Genomic DNA, 17,320 nt, shown 5'->3' on the forward strand with positions numbered 1-17,320 from the left:
TGTCTGTCACCATTTGAGCTTTTAGTCAACAAAAATCTCACCCCTTTTTCTAGTTGAGTCTGTCCTGTTTTGTGTTTATAACACCTACAATGAATATTTTACATTAAAAAAAAACACCCCTGATATTATTGAAGACCACCAAACTGGTATGAACTCTATTGAGAGACAAGAAAACAATCTTGTCTCTGACACAGGTTGGGTGACCCTGGGCAAGTCCACTTACCTCTCAGTGCTCCATGAAACTTTCTAAAACTATAGCTGCCCAGACCTATATTGATTGTGGCGAGTTTCCTCATTGGACCTTTTCTCTACCAATGAAATGACAGATCCAGTCCCTATCCCTTCCTCTAACTTTTATCAAAATTGATTGAGCCCATTTTAGAGATATTTATTAAGTCAATTAAAAGTAGCTGAAACAGAACTACCTCCCCTACTACTTGTTTGCCAGAATGCTTTCTAGCTGGGTAACTATGGGGCAATATTACTTCAACCTTCAGTTTTTCTTTCTGTCAAATGAGAATAATAGTAACTTGAACTACATACCTCACAGAGTAATTGTGAAGAAATTACTCTGTAAACTATTAAAGCTAATATGAGATTGTGAACCTTATTTCTGTTTAGTAAAATGTTGTTTTTAAAGTCTATAAGCATAATGGAATCATCTATACATCTATACACTTCAATCCATTGAGTGATAATGAGGATTTCTTTCTCTTAATCTCATCAAGGCTACTTTAGACCTCATCAATCCCACTTTAGACCATTAGAGATTCTGTGGAGATGAGAAAGTCAGCATTTGAATTATGTGCATTTCTTTGGCCATAGATATGAGGAAATAGAAGATGATCCTTCTTAGGCTGCTCTTTAAGCTCCATCGGGACAGAGACTGCTTCATGGTTATCTTTTTATCTTCAGGTTTTAGCATCACACCTGGAAGACGAGGTATTTGATAAATGCTCATTGATTGGCAGCAAGCTGGTGTAGTTTACTTAATACTCAGATCTGAAAGCAGGAAGGCCTTAAAATAATAACAATTTCATCTACATCACTGTGTTGTTGGGAGGAACAAATTAGATAATACATGAAAAGTTCTTTACTAACCTCAAAAGGCTATATAAATACTAGCTGCTCTCATTATCATCTTGTTATTCCCCACAAAATGCAGATAGTTTAGGTCAGAGATTCTTCAGTTTGTTCCACTTTGTGCTCCTTTTTTGCCCAAGAAATTTTTGTGTGGCCCTGGGTATTTAAATAAATAAAATAGGTATACAAACCAAACATTCATTGATAATAAATCATAATTTCATGACCTCCATATTCAGTTAGATGACCCCATGTGGGGTCATGGCCCACTGTTTAAGAAGCTTTGGTCTGGAGTAGGGTTTCTCAAAAAAATCCTTGTGGATGGATTTCAGGGTTTATGACTTTGGATGAGAAAAAAAAAAAAATTAACATTTTCTTTTCACTAAACTTTAGTTTATTTTGTAATCTTGTGTATTTTGTTTTATGCATTTAAAAAACCTTATCCTGAGAAAGGAATGAACAAGCCTTAGACTTCACCAGACTGCCAGAGGATCTAAGGCAATGATACTTTTTGAGAATTACTAGACTAAGGGCTCAGCAACTGGAGTAGCTGCTTTATGGAAGATTTATAATATGAGGAAATGGACAATAACAACAGTAATAATAAATAGCATTTTATATATAACATTTTAAAATTTGCAATGAGCTTTACAATATTATTGTTTTATATTCTTACATCAGCTCTGCAAGAAGGTGTTATTATTATTCCCATTTTACACATGAAGAAATTGGAAACAATATCAAGTTATTTTCTGTATAAATAAGAAAATTAAAAATCATGAAAGTCTATTTCCCATGTTAACAATAAGAAATTTAAAAATAATGAGTGTTTTACCTAATTTTAAAATGAAGAGGCTTAGAATGGGAGATATTAATTACTTATTATTAATGATATCAGTTTAAAGTTTTTAAACTGTGACTTAAAGTTTGTGTTTTTATTTTTTCACATTTTTATTTTATTTTATTCACTTTATCTCATTTGAAATTCCACTGATCCCATTCTCCATTTTACAAATGAAGAAACTCCATACAGAGGTTAAATGGCTTGCCTGTGGTCAGAGAGATAGTAAATTTTAGAGTTTCTGGGATGGGATTTGAGCCCAGGGCTTTGAACCCTACCTCTAGAGAGCCCTACTCTCTCACTATTAAAAACTTTGTGGCTAATATGATTTATTTATCCCCTGGTTAGTTTAAAACTTCTGTAATGGTGTAGTTGTAATTCAAGTGTTGACCTCATGAGATCATCAGTGCCTAAGGAGTTCTTAAATTTCATATTTACTTAGAGACAAAATAATCCAGTTTTTAAAAATATCCACTGTATGCAGCATAGCATGCCACATTGTGGGGGTGAAGATAGAAAGATCTTCAGATATGCATCTAGAACTCTCCTGGATATTAACTCTCCTAGACATTGAAAAGACATGGTACAACAGACCTTTTAATACAAAATAGTGCATGATGATGAATATACTTGTGATTTATAAATTATAAAGTGTGATTTGTAAAGAAACCTGGTTTCTTCATGTTAGAAAATTTAGAGAAATATGATTTTCCTAGGAGTTAATAATTAACCTATGTAAATAAGGTTAATTTTTATTGCTTGTACCTTGGCAATGATATCATCTTAGGTTAGCTCACAGTAAAAGATGACAGTGGAATTTAGAGAAAAAATCCTGAATTTTCAAATGAATAATTATTCTGGATGGGTAGTTTTTAAATTCCAGCTTTAATATAGATTCTGGATCTCTATATTATTTCTTTCTTCCTGCAAAATCATGAAAAAAAGGATTCTGGATATCAAAGAATACCTCTTCATTCGAAACCTGGACAATAATAATGCCCTTCTGTTATATGCCATTGCTTCATGCATTGCTGCAGCCACATTCATCATCTAGTGGCCAGCTGCCAGGAGGTTGATCTATGTTGCTGAACTTAGGCTGGTCCTTGAATAGCAGACGCAGGCTAGATGATATTAACACGATGTGTATTAATTGTATTTAAATACTCTATTCTCATTATTTTTGTATATCCAGCATTTGTATTGAGGCTTTTTTAAGTTGTGAAATTAAAAAAAAACCAACAACACCACCTGATCATATATGTGCAAAAAAAGTGAAATGTGTGTCCTTGTGATTTTAGAGCACTGTTAATTGGATTATTTTGGCTGACAAGACACTTATTCCTTGTACTAATGAGTCTGTCAAATCACATTAACTTGAATGTTGCCCAGTTAACTTCCTAGAGCTTTTTGCTTGTGTAACTTGGCAGGAATAAGTATGTGCCCTGACTTAATTTTTTTTTTTTTTTTTAAAGCTGTTCTCGTTGGGTTTCAAGTTTGTTGTCACTTCTTTCTGTTGGGTTTGAGTGAAAGGCTAGCTTCAGTGCATTTGAATTTGCAAAATGGAGATAACAAACAGGAGAAAATTAGTGTCACGCTTTGGTACTTTGTGTAAATGGCTGGTTTATGTTTTTTGAAGAGCTGCATAAATCTGGAGGATGGTAAACTATGCTTAACTCACTTATCTTGGTTCTGTCTAACCTGTCAGTGCTTAGCTGGATCCCTGGGGTTTAATGGAACTTTCTCCTACCATATGGGAAGAGAGAGTGATGGTGAACTCTAAATTGAGCACAGTCTAGAAGATTGATTTTACAGAAGTGTCAAAAATTTGAGCAACTCTAATAGAATCAGGAAATATAGATTTAAAAAGAGATTTCAAATTGGGGAATCCTGAATCTAGGGCCAAAAGACCATCAGAAGAGAGTCTGCTTCCTCAAGATTTTGACATATTATGGCGATGATGGTGTACTTGCTTTTGCCAGGTGTCTGTGTGATCATGGGCTTACTCCATTTCCCCCATATTGAACCTGTAAGCTCAGACACCATCCCTCTGCCTCGATTACAGTCCTGGACCCTGGATTCTTTTATTTGGTAGGATTGATTTTTTAAAAAGTGTGTCTTCAGATATATTTTCAGTTCAATCTACTGGTTAGTGAAGGAAGCTCCAGTGTCTCTTGAATGGAAAATATACTGGATTCTGTATTCTTTCTGCTTAGGGTGGAACAATGGATGGAGCATTGAGTCTGGAGTCAGGACGATTATGTTCCAGTTCAGCTTTAGGTACTAGATGACTCTGGACAAGTCACTTAATCAGTTTTCTTCAATTTTCTCAATTGTTGCATGTGAATAAAGAGCACTTAACCCTCAGGGTTGTTATGAGGATCAAGTGAGATTTGTGAGGAATCACTTAGCATGATTCCTTTTACATAAAAGGCATGATAAATGTTTATTCTCTTTCTATTCTCCTTCATCTTCCTCTCCTCCTTTCTCTTCAGCTATAGTTGTCACTAGTAGGCAAGTCATTGTGATGTAGTGATTAGAGGTCCTCAGATCCAAGATGACTGGATTCAAGTTCCATCTCTGACATACATTGGCCTTGTAATCTCAAACGAGTCACTTCTCAGTGCTCTAGTCAACTCTCTAAGCTTGTAAATTAAAGAGAAAGTGCCAACCTGATTGTCAGGGGCAGTTTCCTCATTCCCTAAGCTAATGAAATTATACATTATCCCCCATGTAAAATAAACTCGAACCAATTTGTTGTGGTTGTTGTTGGTGGTGCAAGCCCCTGTTATTAAGAGCAAATACAATTTAAGTAGCTCAATACCTTTTAGTTCAGTAGATACTAAACTTCTGAATACCTTTGGAAAATGGCAGGTATTCTGTACCAAGCAGTGTTAGTCTCATCTTACAAGTCATACAGGATCAGGAAGATTGTCTTCTGATTACCATCTTTATATAAACCAGTTTTGATGTATGTAGGGAGAAGGGATTATTTTGAGAATTTTATGAGCTCATTTATGACCTGGAGAGTTCTACATAGTGATGGCATTAAGTGCTCTATAACATGGAAGTCATAATCTCCCATTCTTCTTTTTAAGGAATAGCACAAAGACTCCAGTGAAGGAAGTAGAAAAATGGAGAGATCCATTCTTCCAGTTTTTACTCCAAGACTAGGGCTGCTATTTCTTCTTGTCTAATCTAGATCACAAAGTTTTCTATAGGGTTGTATATCTAGTAAGATGAGGAGCTGAATGTGGTCCCTGGAATGCCATTATCCAGGGGGATGATGTAGCACTGGCCAACTGATCCCCCGCATCACTGTGAAGAGAGGTGGGGGGAGTGGGTGGCTGAATACCTCATAATGTTTCCCCACTCAGAACTACAAGGGCTTGGTCTCCTGTGTCATTTGTCTGAACTAAATTTGGTGCCCACTGAATGTTTTAACTACCACTGAGGAAGCATGGGATTTGGGTCAGAACAGAGCTTATAAAGTTTTTGGAAGTCCTCAAGTTCACCATAGCTGGAAGCTGCAATACCTGGGGCCCTGGCAGTTCTATCTAGAAGGACAAGAATAGGTGGGCTGTTGGATGGGCTGGGAGGATCAGTTGGTCTGAAGATGGAGGATCAGTTGGTCTGAAGATGGAATACAGGGGGAAGGGAAGGGGATCTCACTGTGCCCTTATTGATGGTTGCCGGATGTCCACTTGTTGATACTCCATGCTCGGGCATACTCCACCTGTCATGCAACAGACTTCCAGTAGGCAGGTTTTCAGAATGCTGGAGAGTCTGCCACAACTTCACCCATGACTGAAGGTGGGACTTGTTGCACCATTATTTCCTATCAGTGCCGGTAGGTTGTAGTTGCTATATGTGTCATTATAGTTTCAGGGTTTCAGGAGTCCCCTACTCCAGGATCTTATTGTATGGCAAGTGGCTTGGTCCTTGTCTCCCATGGGTGATTTGTTTTGACAGTGTCAGACAAGCTATCCTGTTCCACACAATGTGGATATTCTATATCAGTGAATAGTGCACGAACTAAAGCTGAGAGATTTCTCCTTTCTGTACCAACAAGGATGGGGAAATGAACTAAATCTTTGTTTATCATTCATGTCTGACTCTTTATAACCCCATTTGAAATTTTCTTGGCAAAGATAGAGTGGTTTGCCATTTCCTTCTCCAGCTCATTTTACAGATGAGGAAACTGAGGCAGACAAGGTTAGTCCAAGGTTTGAAGCCACATTTGAGTTCAAGTTTTCCTGACTTCAGGCCTTGAGGAGCTGGATCACCCAGTGATCCAGCAACATCACCTACTTGCCCAAATTGTGAATGTAAAGCAGAAGCCAGATTAGAAATTGGGGTTTTTCAGGATCATCAAAATCCAAGGGGCTGAGACAAGTGCAGGAAGTCAGAAAACAGAAGTACCTTTAAAAGACAAACTAACCACCATCCCTGTCACCACCACAACAAAATGGAACTTTGCCCAAGATGAAGAAGCTAGCCATTTGTATGTTTGTAGAAATGACTGTATGTTGAAATTACCTTCTCAAGGTTTTAAGGTAGTTTTGTTAGTTCATTTGAAAAACATGGAATAGCTTTTTGTGAGTATTATTGTTAGAAATTGATCATGTGCACACCAGCTAAATACTTATACTACTAGAGCTGTTACTGAGATTATGTGTATATGTGCATAATTATCTGTACTTTAAGATGTAATATATATTTATATATATTTTATTATAGGATCTGTGTCTTTACTATCTCATTTTTCACATTCTGTCTTTTAAAGAATGTGTTCTTCAGATTCTTGTAAAATGTAATTAATGGGAAATGTGGTAGCAAGACTGCTGAACTGAGCTTGGTCTCCTTTGGATCTACATCATTTACCGGTGGTGTGGCTATGGGCAAGTCATTTTATATGTCTTAGAATCAATTGACTAGTTAGTGAGTTGGGAATGTGAATAGTTCTTATATCCCAAAGTTGTTCCAGTGATCAAAGAAGATAATGTATTTGTAAAAGCACTTTATAAACTTTTAAGAACCGTATTAGTATCAGCTATTATTCCAGTTGTTGTTATACTTCAAAGGATTGTTTTTTTCTAACTGTAAAATGAGTGGGTTGGATTAGGGGATTTCTAAAGTCAATTCCAGCCTTTTCTTTGTAATTTTTAGAAACTATGAACAATGTTATCTTTAAGTGACTGTCTATCTAGTAGAGGTTTCAGGGTATCCCTTCCCTGTCCCATCAGCCTTAGGCTAGGAGGGTGAGACTTAGAAGGCACAGAAATTAAAACATAATAAAGGGCTCTTCTTGGAGGATCTAAGAGGAGAGTCACTGTTAGGAAAGCAAAGTTTAGGAAGATAAGCAAATATTGCCTTTGGATGGAGCCCTGTCAGTGATAAGACCCAGATCATAAAATATGGTAGGCAAACAGTGACTCAAGGGCAGAGGTGGGGAGGTGGATTGGGCAGGAAACTGAAGTTGGAAGGTAGAGAAGCAAGCCCATGGGCAAGAGCAAATCAGGATCCGGAGGAAGAGACAGTGAGGGACAATTAGTAATACTTAGCCACTAGGATTTGCCCCCCAGAGATAGAGTATCTAGCCATACTTCCTTATTTTACCCCACACCAGAGATGTATTGTGGGCATGCAGAAAATTGGACCTTAAGCTATTCCTTGGGCATGATGTATCAGGACACCATCTCATTGGTCTTCAATTTTTAGAGGCCCATTATATTAAAACTTCATGAAGGAATTTAGGCAGAGGGATAATACCTTTAGTTGATGCTTAAAAAAAAAAAAAAGAAATGAAGAGAAAGTCTTCTCAACTCATAGTAAATCCTACAACTCACTTTCCTCACATCACTATTGAGGTTAAGCAGTTGAAACTTTTTCTTCCTTTCTTACATTGTGTAGATGTAGAACTTCTAATAAGGCTGTCAAATCCACCTCTCTCCTCCTTATTTTACAGAAGAGAAAATGCAGGCTGAGACACATTAAGTGACTTGCCTAGGGTCACACAGCTAGTATCTGAAGTAGGATTTGAATTCAGGTCTTATTGCTGAGCTCAGTACTGTATTCTCTGTATCACCAAGTTGCCTCTTCACAACCAAAGTTGGAATGCTTTTTTGCTCTTTGGTGGCTTTCCTAGTAACCAGGAGAGCCTGACAAAGTCAAATTCTGAAAATATTTGTTAATTTTCTTTTAACTCTTTGATATGCATTTAACCTGATTTCCTTGGCACAAAAACAATAGGAGTATAACTCTGGGATTTCCTGCAGGGTAGTTTTGTAACTCATCTACTTCATGGTACTGGTCTATGTTGGAAACGCATTAAAATGTTCATTATCATTTACCAGAGAACTATTATTAGCTGGGTCAACTTATGCCTTAAAGTAGAACTTGCTGCACAAAATTATAATTTTTAATGCCTTAGGACCACTATTGTCTTCATTTCCAATAATTTCTATCTTTCTTCAGAATTAGTGCGGGAATTTTTCATACATATTGGGCATATGCAAATATATGTGCCTATCATCACTTTTTCCATCAATATGACATCTAGTGTTAGCAAGTCTAAACAGCTTCTGGTGGTTTTATTTAGTGAAGACTTCCTTGAAGGAAACATATTGAATCAAATAGAATATCTTTGTTTCTGTCATGTGAAGACTATTCTTGGGTAGGAGATGATGGGGATGGTGGATATTCTTATAGAAGGAACAGCTTGGGAAAGATGTCACTATGTGACATGGATTCTTACTTGATCCTCTGTATTCAGCCTGATATCTTTGGCCAGCTTAAATTAAAAACTTTCATGTGAAGTGGCGTATTTGAATATTTAGAGAACTATTAGCAATGAAAATGATTGAATTAATGTAGTCCATATCCTAGTCAACTCTAGATTCTCATGAATTCATACTTTATAGACATGGGGTAAAATGCTCGTGTACCTACTTCACTTGGTTAGAGCCAAGTGTCTGTCCAAGCTCTGTTGGGAGCCTTTGTTCTCCAAAATCAATTTGTATCAGGCTAGCATTCTAGACAAAGAACATGCATTATAAAAAGCCATGTTTAATTGTGACAGAAACATAGCAAAGGAAGAAGAAAAGCAGTTAACACAGAGACCCAGTCAGGATTAGTTTCAACCTAAAGAGAAATGATGTGAGAAGCAGTTGACCCTCAAACTCACACTCAAGGAAGGAGGAATGTTTAGCAGATGTCTGTCTCTTGTAACTTGACCAAAGGGTGGAGGGAAGATTGACTCCTGCAGCATCTCATTCTCCCCGTTCATAAAGTCTGATGCTTTCAGCTATATTGGTCACAGCTGGGGGTTCTTAGTTTGCTACAGTTAGTTCTCAGCAAGCTGACTCTGCTGGGCACTTTTTTTGTTAGAACTCACGCTTCCATGATTACCTCTTCCAATGTTCCTTCCTTCTTTTCTCAGAAACATTGTTTCCAAAAGAATCTGTGCCACACAGTCACCCTGAACTACAGGCACACACAGTACCACGGGAATTGAGGTTTTAGGAACTTCACTCAGGTTTTCCATTTGGGGTCCAGAAACTCATGGGAAACGTAGTACTTTCTTCACTTGTGGCTTGATACCTTAAAAAAAAAGCCCAGTGTAGTATTGGGGAGTGGGGCAAACATTATTATTAAACATGGAAAATATGATTTGTTACAGTTGCTTGATTTATACTCATCACCTGTTTCTGTCATTGGATTTTTCCCTTTAGATTTTAAAAATGTGACTACAATGATTTTTTTTTTTTTGAGAGGGGTAATGAAGTGAGGACATCTTTCTGTATTTAAAATACTCAGAGTGAATTGTGCCAGAGGACTTCACATGGCTACATTATTATGCTCAGCAATTTTTTCTTCTCTGAACATTGAACTATACACTTAGATTCTTTTTTTTCCTTAAGAAACTCTGATTATGCTTTATTACTATTGTTGTTGTTATTAGTTTTAATGGGCAATTAGGTGGAACAGTGGATAAAACATGTGACTAGAATCAAGAACTGAGTTCAAATATGGTCTCAGACACTAACTTGAAGATCTGGGAAAGTCACTTAATGTCTGTCTCAGTTCCCTCATTTGGGAAATGGAGATAATAATAGTACCTCTTTTCCAGGGTTTTTTTGTGAAGATCATACAAGATAAAATTTGTAAAGTGCTTTGCAAACATTAAAACACTATATAAATGTTTTCTGCTATTATTATTATTACTGTTTTTATTGTTGTTATGACTATTGCTAATACTATTAGCTCTCCTCTTTTCTTCCTTCTCCCTCTACTGTATCTACCAATAGTATTGTAACTGTTGTTATTGTTTATTATTAATGGAAAGAGTATTCATTTATTTCGTATTTTGGTTGCAGTATGTCCTCCTAGATGGGGCAGCCAGGTGGCACAATAGAGTACCAGGCCAAACGTCAGGATGACCCCCTCCTAAAATCTGGCCTTGGACACTTACTGTGTGATCCTAAGCAAGTTGCATCCCCTTGTTTGCCTCAGTTTCCTCATCTGTAAAATCTACTGGAAAAGGAAATTGCAAATTGTTCAGTATCTTTGCCAGGAAATTTCCAAATGGGACCCAGGAGGAGTTGGACATGATTGAAATTTTCTGACATCCACCACCATCAAATGTCCTACTGATCTCGTTACATATTTAGACACTCTGGAATATCCCAGAGTTTTTATATGTTTGGACATATCAACCTGTAGATAAGTAAAAAATCACATTAAATGTAAAGCTAGTATACTTACCACTCCATTGTACTCTTGGCATCTTTCTTTGGCCATTGTTTAAGTTTTGAGGAGAAGCATCAGGCTTGGGATTTGCCAAAGGAGTCCAATAAGTTTCATTCTGAAGTTTGCCATGTTAGACCACTTTTTACTTCATTGAAAAGGAAGCAAGAACATGAAACTGGCATATATATGTAGGGTGGGAGGAACACTTAAAAGATAAACTCTCTTATTTATTTGTTTTTGCCCTTGGTAATTATTAGCTTTAGTTTTTTGGTAATAGAATTGATAAATGCATATTGAGATTTAATAGATTTACATTTTGCTAAGCTTAATATTCTATATTTGTTCTGAGAAATTTCAAAGATACTCAAGGCTCTGAAGTTATTCCAGGAGGGCATATTTTGCTCATTTATTTGGAAAACAACCAATAATTTTTTTTTGAAGTTAAAAAAAAGGTTCATGATACTAGTTTTTTGACAGGAAGTTAGGAGGAAGTATAGAGTTTAGTATTCAGGCCCCATGCCCCTTTCCCACCTATTTTGCTTTCTTATTTATTTTAGTTTGCTAAATAAATGACACTTGGTTGGGCAGCTCTGTCCCTTCATTCCTCCCACTGCTCTATTCTGTACAGAATATACCTCTGGATTTGGATTCTTTCTGTTCCTGAATTTTTTATGTGATAGGTTTTTACTGGATAGCAACTTCCCTTGTCTGTACTTTAGTACTTTCAATTCTGGACTATAAAGTGGGTGGGTAAGTGGGTGGTGGGGAGAGTGAGTTTCTCTAGCATAGAGCAAAAGCATAGTCTATATCTTCTCATTCCTTCAAGCAGTTGTACATAAACCCTTTTAATTGTGGAAGCAGCTTGGCAGAGGGGATAGGGGTGCTAGGCTCAGAGGCATGAACATCTGGATTCAAATTCTAGACCCTTTGATATTCACTGCTCTCTAAATCTGAGAAAATCAGTTGACCTCAGGTCACTCCCTAAGTCTTGGGGACTAAGTAATAGACCTAAGTCATAGAAAGCGTTCTCTATACTGATGAAATTTCAGATTCGTGGTGTATTTGTGTAATTCTAATTTAGCAATACCTTAGAATAGCCTTCAAGGAGAAAAGTAATAACAGAAATATAGCTGCAACCAAAGAAGGCAGTGCCCTTCCTTTGCATCTTGGCTGAGGGGTTATTTATAGGCATCAGGCATATTTATAGCAACATCTAGCAAAGTTGCCCCCTTCTATAGTTTCTCTTGCTACCTCGTTGCCTTCTTGACACCCTGCCAACATTGGCCCTTAATTTTGCCCTGGTATATTTATTTTCACCACACTCAAGAGGTAGTTTGCTTACCATTTATGATACCCATGGCCTGGAAATGCCTTTGCACTTTAAAATAAAAATATTAATGACATATGTAACATCTTTCTGAGTCAAAAGTGTCTTCAACTGTAAATTGAGGATTTTGAGCTTCCTGTGGAGACAGTGTGATTCCATGGAGAGAGTACTGGGCTTGACGTCAGAGAACTCTCTTGTTTGAATCCTGGTTCTGTTGCTTATTACCCATGTGACCTTGTGAAGATTACTAGTCAGTCTCAGTTTTTCATCTGTAAAAGGATGGAATTAGATTAGAAGACCTTTAAATTTGTTTGCTTCCAGCTCTGAATCTGTCCATTTCCAGAGAAAGAGCGATGGAGTTTGAATGCAGATCAAAACATACTTTTAAAAAACTTTCTTTTTCTTTTGTCCATGGTTTTTTTTTTTTTTTTTTTTTTTTTTTTTTTTTACAACACAACTAATATGGAAATTATGTTTTGCATGACTGCATATGGATCATGTATCTCGAATTGCTTGCTTTCTCAGTGAGGAGAGAGAAGTTGAAAAAGAATTTGGAAATCAAAATTTTTAAAAATGTTAGAAAAAAACTCAAACATGACCTGTCACTTAAATAATGAAATCTTTGATGCTGTGATCATACTGCACATGGCTGGTAGAGGAAAAGTGTTGGTAATTCTCAGTGTCAAAATTTAGGGTCATATAGTAGAGCTGGAAGGGGCCTTTGAGGCCATTTAGTCTTGCTCTCTCATCTTACAGATAAATTATTGTTATATTTATGTATTAAAAAGAACATTCTGTCCAGGAAATACTTTAGGGAGAGAGTATCTTTGAACTTCATGTATACCATGAGAACAAAAACCTCTTTTCAGTTTTGAATCCCACAGCCCAAACTAGACTGTTTACTGCTCATGTCAGCTTTGATTCGTTTTTTATAGCTACCTCTTGCCTTGCCAATTACAGCATGTGCTTCTAGAGGCTTGGGGACATTTCTTCTGCTTTTTGGTGTATATCCCATTGTTCTGAGGACATCATAGACTCTCTCAGTAAATGCATCACTTTGATATGTCTCATCATTCAGGCACTAATAATGTATTTTTAGGTTCAGTGATTTTTCAATTGTGTGAGACTCTTCATGACTCCATTTGGGATTTTCTTGGCAAAGATACTAGAGTGATTTGACATTTCTTCATCAAAATCATTTTGCAGATGAGGAAATTAAGGCAAACACAGTTATGTGACTTGTCCAGGGTCACATAATTAGTAAAAGTCAGGGGCTAGGTTTGAACTTGCCTTTAAGGAACTTATGCTTTTTCAGGGGAAAATCTGTGTCTCTCTCTCTGTTCTCCATCTTCCTCTCTCCTTCTTCCTCATCCCTTCTTTCCTATTTCTCCCTCCCTTTTTCTCCCTCTTTCTCTCCTCCTTTCCTTCCCTCCTTCCCTCCCTCCCTCCCTCTGTTTCTCTCTCTCTCTCTCTCTCTCTCTCTCTCTCTCTCTCTCTCTCTCTCTCTCTCTCTCTCTCTCTCTCTCTCACACACACACACACACACACACACACACGCACGCGCACACACACACATACACACACACACACACACACAAGTATATACCAAAGATATGCCAAGTAAATACAAGTTAATTCTGGATCAGGAGCAGGAACTAACAGAGATATCAGGGAAAATCTTATATAGGTGGAGGCTCTTGAACTGGGCTTTGAAGGACGCCAGGGATTCTGTGAGAACAGGTCATATAAATGTCTGTCATTTGTAATACTCTCCCCCTCTTTCCTTAAAAATATAATCTATACGCTCTAATAAGACCCAGTAATAAATGGGTAAAAAGATATTTGCCAAGTGGATAATGTGGAAAGAGTTGGGGTTTTGTTTGTTACAAAATACTTCCTCACTTTACCAATAGAGGAAGGTGTGAAAATGACTTGGAAAAACTCAAGTGTTTAGTAAGTATGGCCAATTCAAACTCAATCAGGAATGAAGATAAAGCTCTAAAGTTATGTAATTCAATAGGAAAATAGAATTTTCACACTTCACTTGTGCTACTTGCTGTTAGCTCCGAAGCAGGAGTGACTTGCTTTTGTGCAATAAACGCTCCCAGAATATTTATTAAAGTATTTGTAACTTTTTGTAATTGACCATTTTACTGCTGGGGGTGACAGTGGATGTAAGCCTGCCCAAGGCTGTAGAACAGCCTTTGAATGGCTACATTGTTACCCTTATTAGCAAGTATTTTCTTCTATTGATGTGGGGTTTTTTGTTCGGTTGTTTTTGGAAAAGTGATTGGGATTAAGTGACATATGAGTAGAGTTTAAGCAACTTGCCCAGGATCCATTATCTAGTAAATGTCAAATGTGTGAGGCCATATTTGAACTCCGGTCCTCCTGACTCCAAGACTGGTGCTCTGTCCACTGCGCCATCTAGCTGACCTGAAGCGGTTAACACTGGAGTGTTTTCTATCATTTTTGTTGGTATTGAAGATAAACCCCTTGAACTTTGGCCCATGTCCAACATTAATCCATTTCTGTAATTTGTTCTTATGTTAATACCTTTTATTATTCTGGAAATAAATTATTATTGCTATTTCTTTATCTAATTTTCATTGTCACTTTTTGTGAACATTTAAGTCTTGGTCCAATGTAATGCAGAATTGGTTGAGTAAGTTAAAATTCATTTGTAATTAGTTGCTTTTTTTTTTTGTCCGAGTTCTCTTTGGAATACTTAATAGTAAATTTCCAGGATCGTTACTACACTTTTGACTTGGCTAGTACTCCATGTAGTGTAGAGGACTCATAATTTGAAAATGGAATTTTGAAAATTTAAAATACGGTTTCTTTTTACGTCTAAAATGTTTTCCACAAAGTTTGTAAGTTCACTGAAGGTGCTTTTTTTTGACTTTGTGCTCACAGGTACCAGCACTGGTTGAAGTAAATGCTTATTAAATTCATATTCAGCTGGGTAGTGTGTTGGATAGGAGACTGGCCTTGGAGTCAGGAGGGACCTGAATTCAAATATGACTTCAAACATTTGATACTTGCTAACTATGTGACCCTGGGCAAACTAATTAAACCCATTCGCCTCACACACACAAAATAATATTGTTGCTCATCTAAATGTACATATTTCTTATCCTGAAGGCTTAAAACTTGTTTATTCTTGGGATGGGTAGCCAAGAAATATTGTATATCAATCAGGATTTACTTTAAATAGTTGATATATATATATATGTATATATATATATATTTTTTTTTTGCTGTGTTCTTGATTTCTTTAATGTATGTATGTATGTATACATACATACATTAAAGAAATCAAGAACACAGCAAAATGAAATGACAGATGTTGCAGTAAAATGACAAATGTTGGGGGAGATGTGGGAAAAATAAGACTAATATGCTTTTAGTGGAATTGTGAACTTCTCCAGCCATTCTGGGAAGAAATTTAAAACTATACCTAAAGAACTATACAACTGCATACCCTTGGACAAAGTAATGGTACTATTAGGTTTCTATCCCAAAGAGATTTTTTTTAACAAAGGAAAAAGACATATATGTTCATAAATATTTATAGCAGCTCCTTTTGTGATTGTAAAAAATGAGAAATTGAGTGGATGCCCATTAGTTGGGGAATGGATGGACATGATGTGGTATGTGATATTTTGAAATACTATTGTGCCAAAAGAAATAAGCAGGATGGTTTCAGAAAAACTTAACATGAACTGATATTGAATAAAATGAGCAGAACCAAGAAAATGATGATCAGCTGTGAATAACTTAGCTATTCTTAGGAGTACAATAATGTAAGACAGTTCTCAAGGACACATAATGAAAAATGCCTTCCAGAGAAAGAACTGATGGAGTCCGAATACAGATCGAAGCATAGTTTTAAAGACCTTTTTCTTTTTGATCTTTTTTTTTCTCTTGTGATTAACATGGAAATATGTTTTACATGACTGCACATGTAAAATCTATGTCAAATTGCTTGCTTTCTCAAGGAAGGGGGAGGAGAAGGAAGAAAGAGAATTTTGAATTCAAAATTTAAAAAAATTACATGTAATTGGAAATAAAAATTTTTTTAAATTACTGGAAAAAACTCAGGGACAGAAAGTAAAATCAGGATTGAATAAATCTGGTTTTGTCTTTTAAGTTAGATAAGCCTTTATTTTGGAAGCTTTTCAGCATAGTGAAGGTTACGTGACGTATTAAAAGGCTCTGAAGCTAGGAGTTAGGAAGATTTCTGTTCAAACTGAAAATTGGTGGCCATGGGGATACTGGACCAATTATTCCGTTTTTCTTTACTTCAGATGAGTCTCTAAGACCAAGCTATAGATGAACAGTTAGGGAGATAAGAGTTTCCATACTAAGTATTCCTCATGAATGAAGTCGTGCATCTTTCATGATTTTGATATAAACACAATGGTTGTCATGATTACAAATGAGAATATTCTTTTTTGGAAATTAATTTCCTAATTTTTTTCATGGAAACTGTTCCTCTCCTACAAGAATGAATAATAGAATGTGGAAGAAGGCCACTAAGTGGCCAGATAGGTGAGATTAGTTTATTTGGAGTTAAGAATTCAAATTTTGCCAGAGACTCTTACTATTTGATCATGGGCAAATCAATTAATCTGTCTCATCTTTAGTTTCCTCATCTGTAAAAATGGAAATAATATCACCTACTTTCTAGGGTTGATGTGAAGATTAAATGAGATAAATATATAATGCTAGCTATTATTATTTACTGTTAAAGACATTTGCAATGTTCTATGTAGGAAAATAAAGACTAATTTTTATATCACTTATAGTTTATCAAAAAAAAGTACTATAAGGCAGGTAGTATAATAATTCTCATTTTACAGATGGGAAAACTGAGTTTTAATTGCCCAGGATCATGCAAGACAAAGCCCTAGATTAAGGTTTTTGGAAATTGAATTTCTGAAATTTGGTTTTCCAGTGGATATCCCGAGGTTGTCATGTGATGGGTTGGTTTACTGATAAAGAGAACTGGAAAGAGATCTCTTGGATTTTCTAATCTAATCTTCTCATACTTGGGGAACTAAAGAGCTGAGGAGTTATGACTCAATCTGGGTTTCCCAATTCTCACTCCAGTCTACTTTCCATTCCAGCAAACTCTCATTACAGTACGTAAAAGCCAGCATCTTTCTCTTTGATGTTCTGCATTTTCTGCACTGGTTTAGAATTCTATTAAAAAAGTGTTTAGAATTTTCAGTGTGAATAATATTCTCTCATTGTGAACCAAAACTGATACCCATTTCTCCTATTAAGATATTATATTTGTTCTAGTGATACAAGAT

General features: G+C 36.3%; 1 protein-coding gene across 5 annotated transcripts in view; it reads left to right on the forward strand.

The window, feature by feature from the left end:
• The window catches only part of CCNY (cyclin Y), a 256,186-nt gene that overhangs the window by 112,394 nt on the left and 126,472 nt on the right, over positions 1–17,320 (forward strand). The window contains exon 1 of one of the 5 annotated variants that reach the window (XM_074267121.1): positions 5,183–5,771. The exons of 3 other annotated variants lie outside the window; for them this stretch is intronic. Coding sequence is in view for 1 of the 2 variants with exons in the window: in XM_074267118.1 (XP_074123219.1) it covers positions 5,725–5,734 (10 nt within the window). In the remaining variant the exon portion in view is untranslated. Of the gene's footprint in view, positions 1–5,182; positions 5,772–17,320 lie in introns of those variants that run through there. One more of the 5 variants, XM_074267118.1, reaches the window with a different exon arrangement.

This window comes from Sminthopsis crassicaudata, chromosome 5, assembly GCF_048593235.1.
Source record: "Sminthopsis crassicaudata isolate SCR6 chromosome 5, ASM4859323v1, whole genome shotgun sequence".
Classification (NCBI taxonomy): Eukaryota; Metazoa; Chordata; class Mammalia; order Dasyuromorphia; family Dasyuridae; genus Sminthopsis; species Sminthopsis crassicaudata.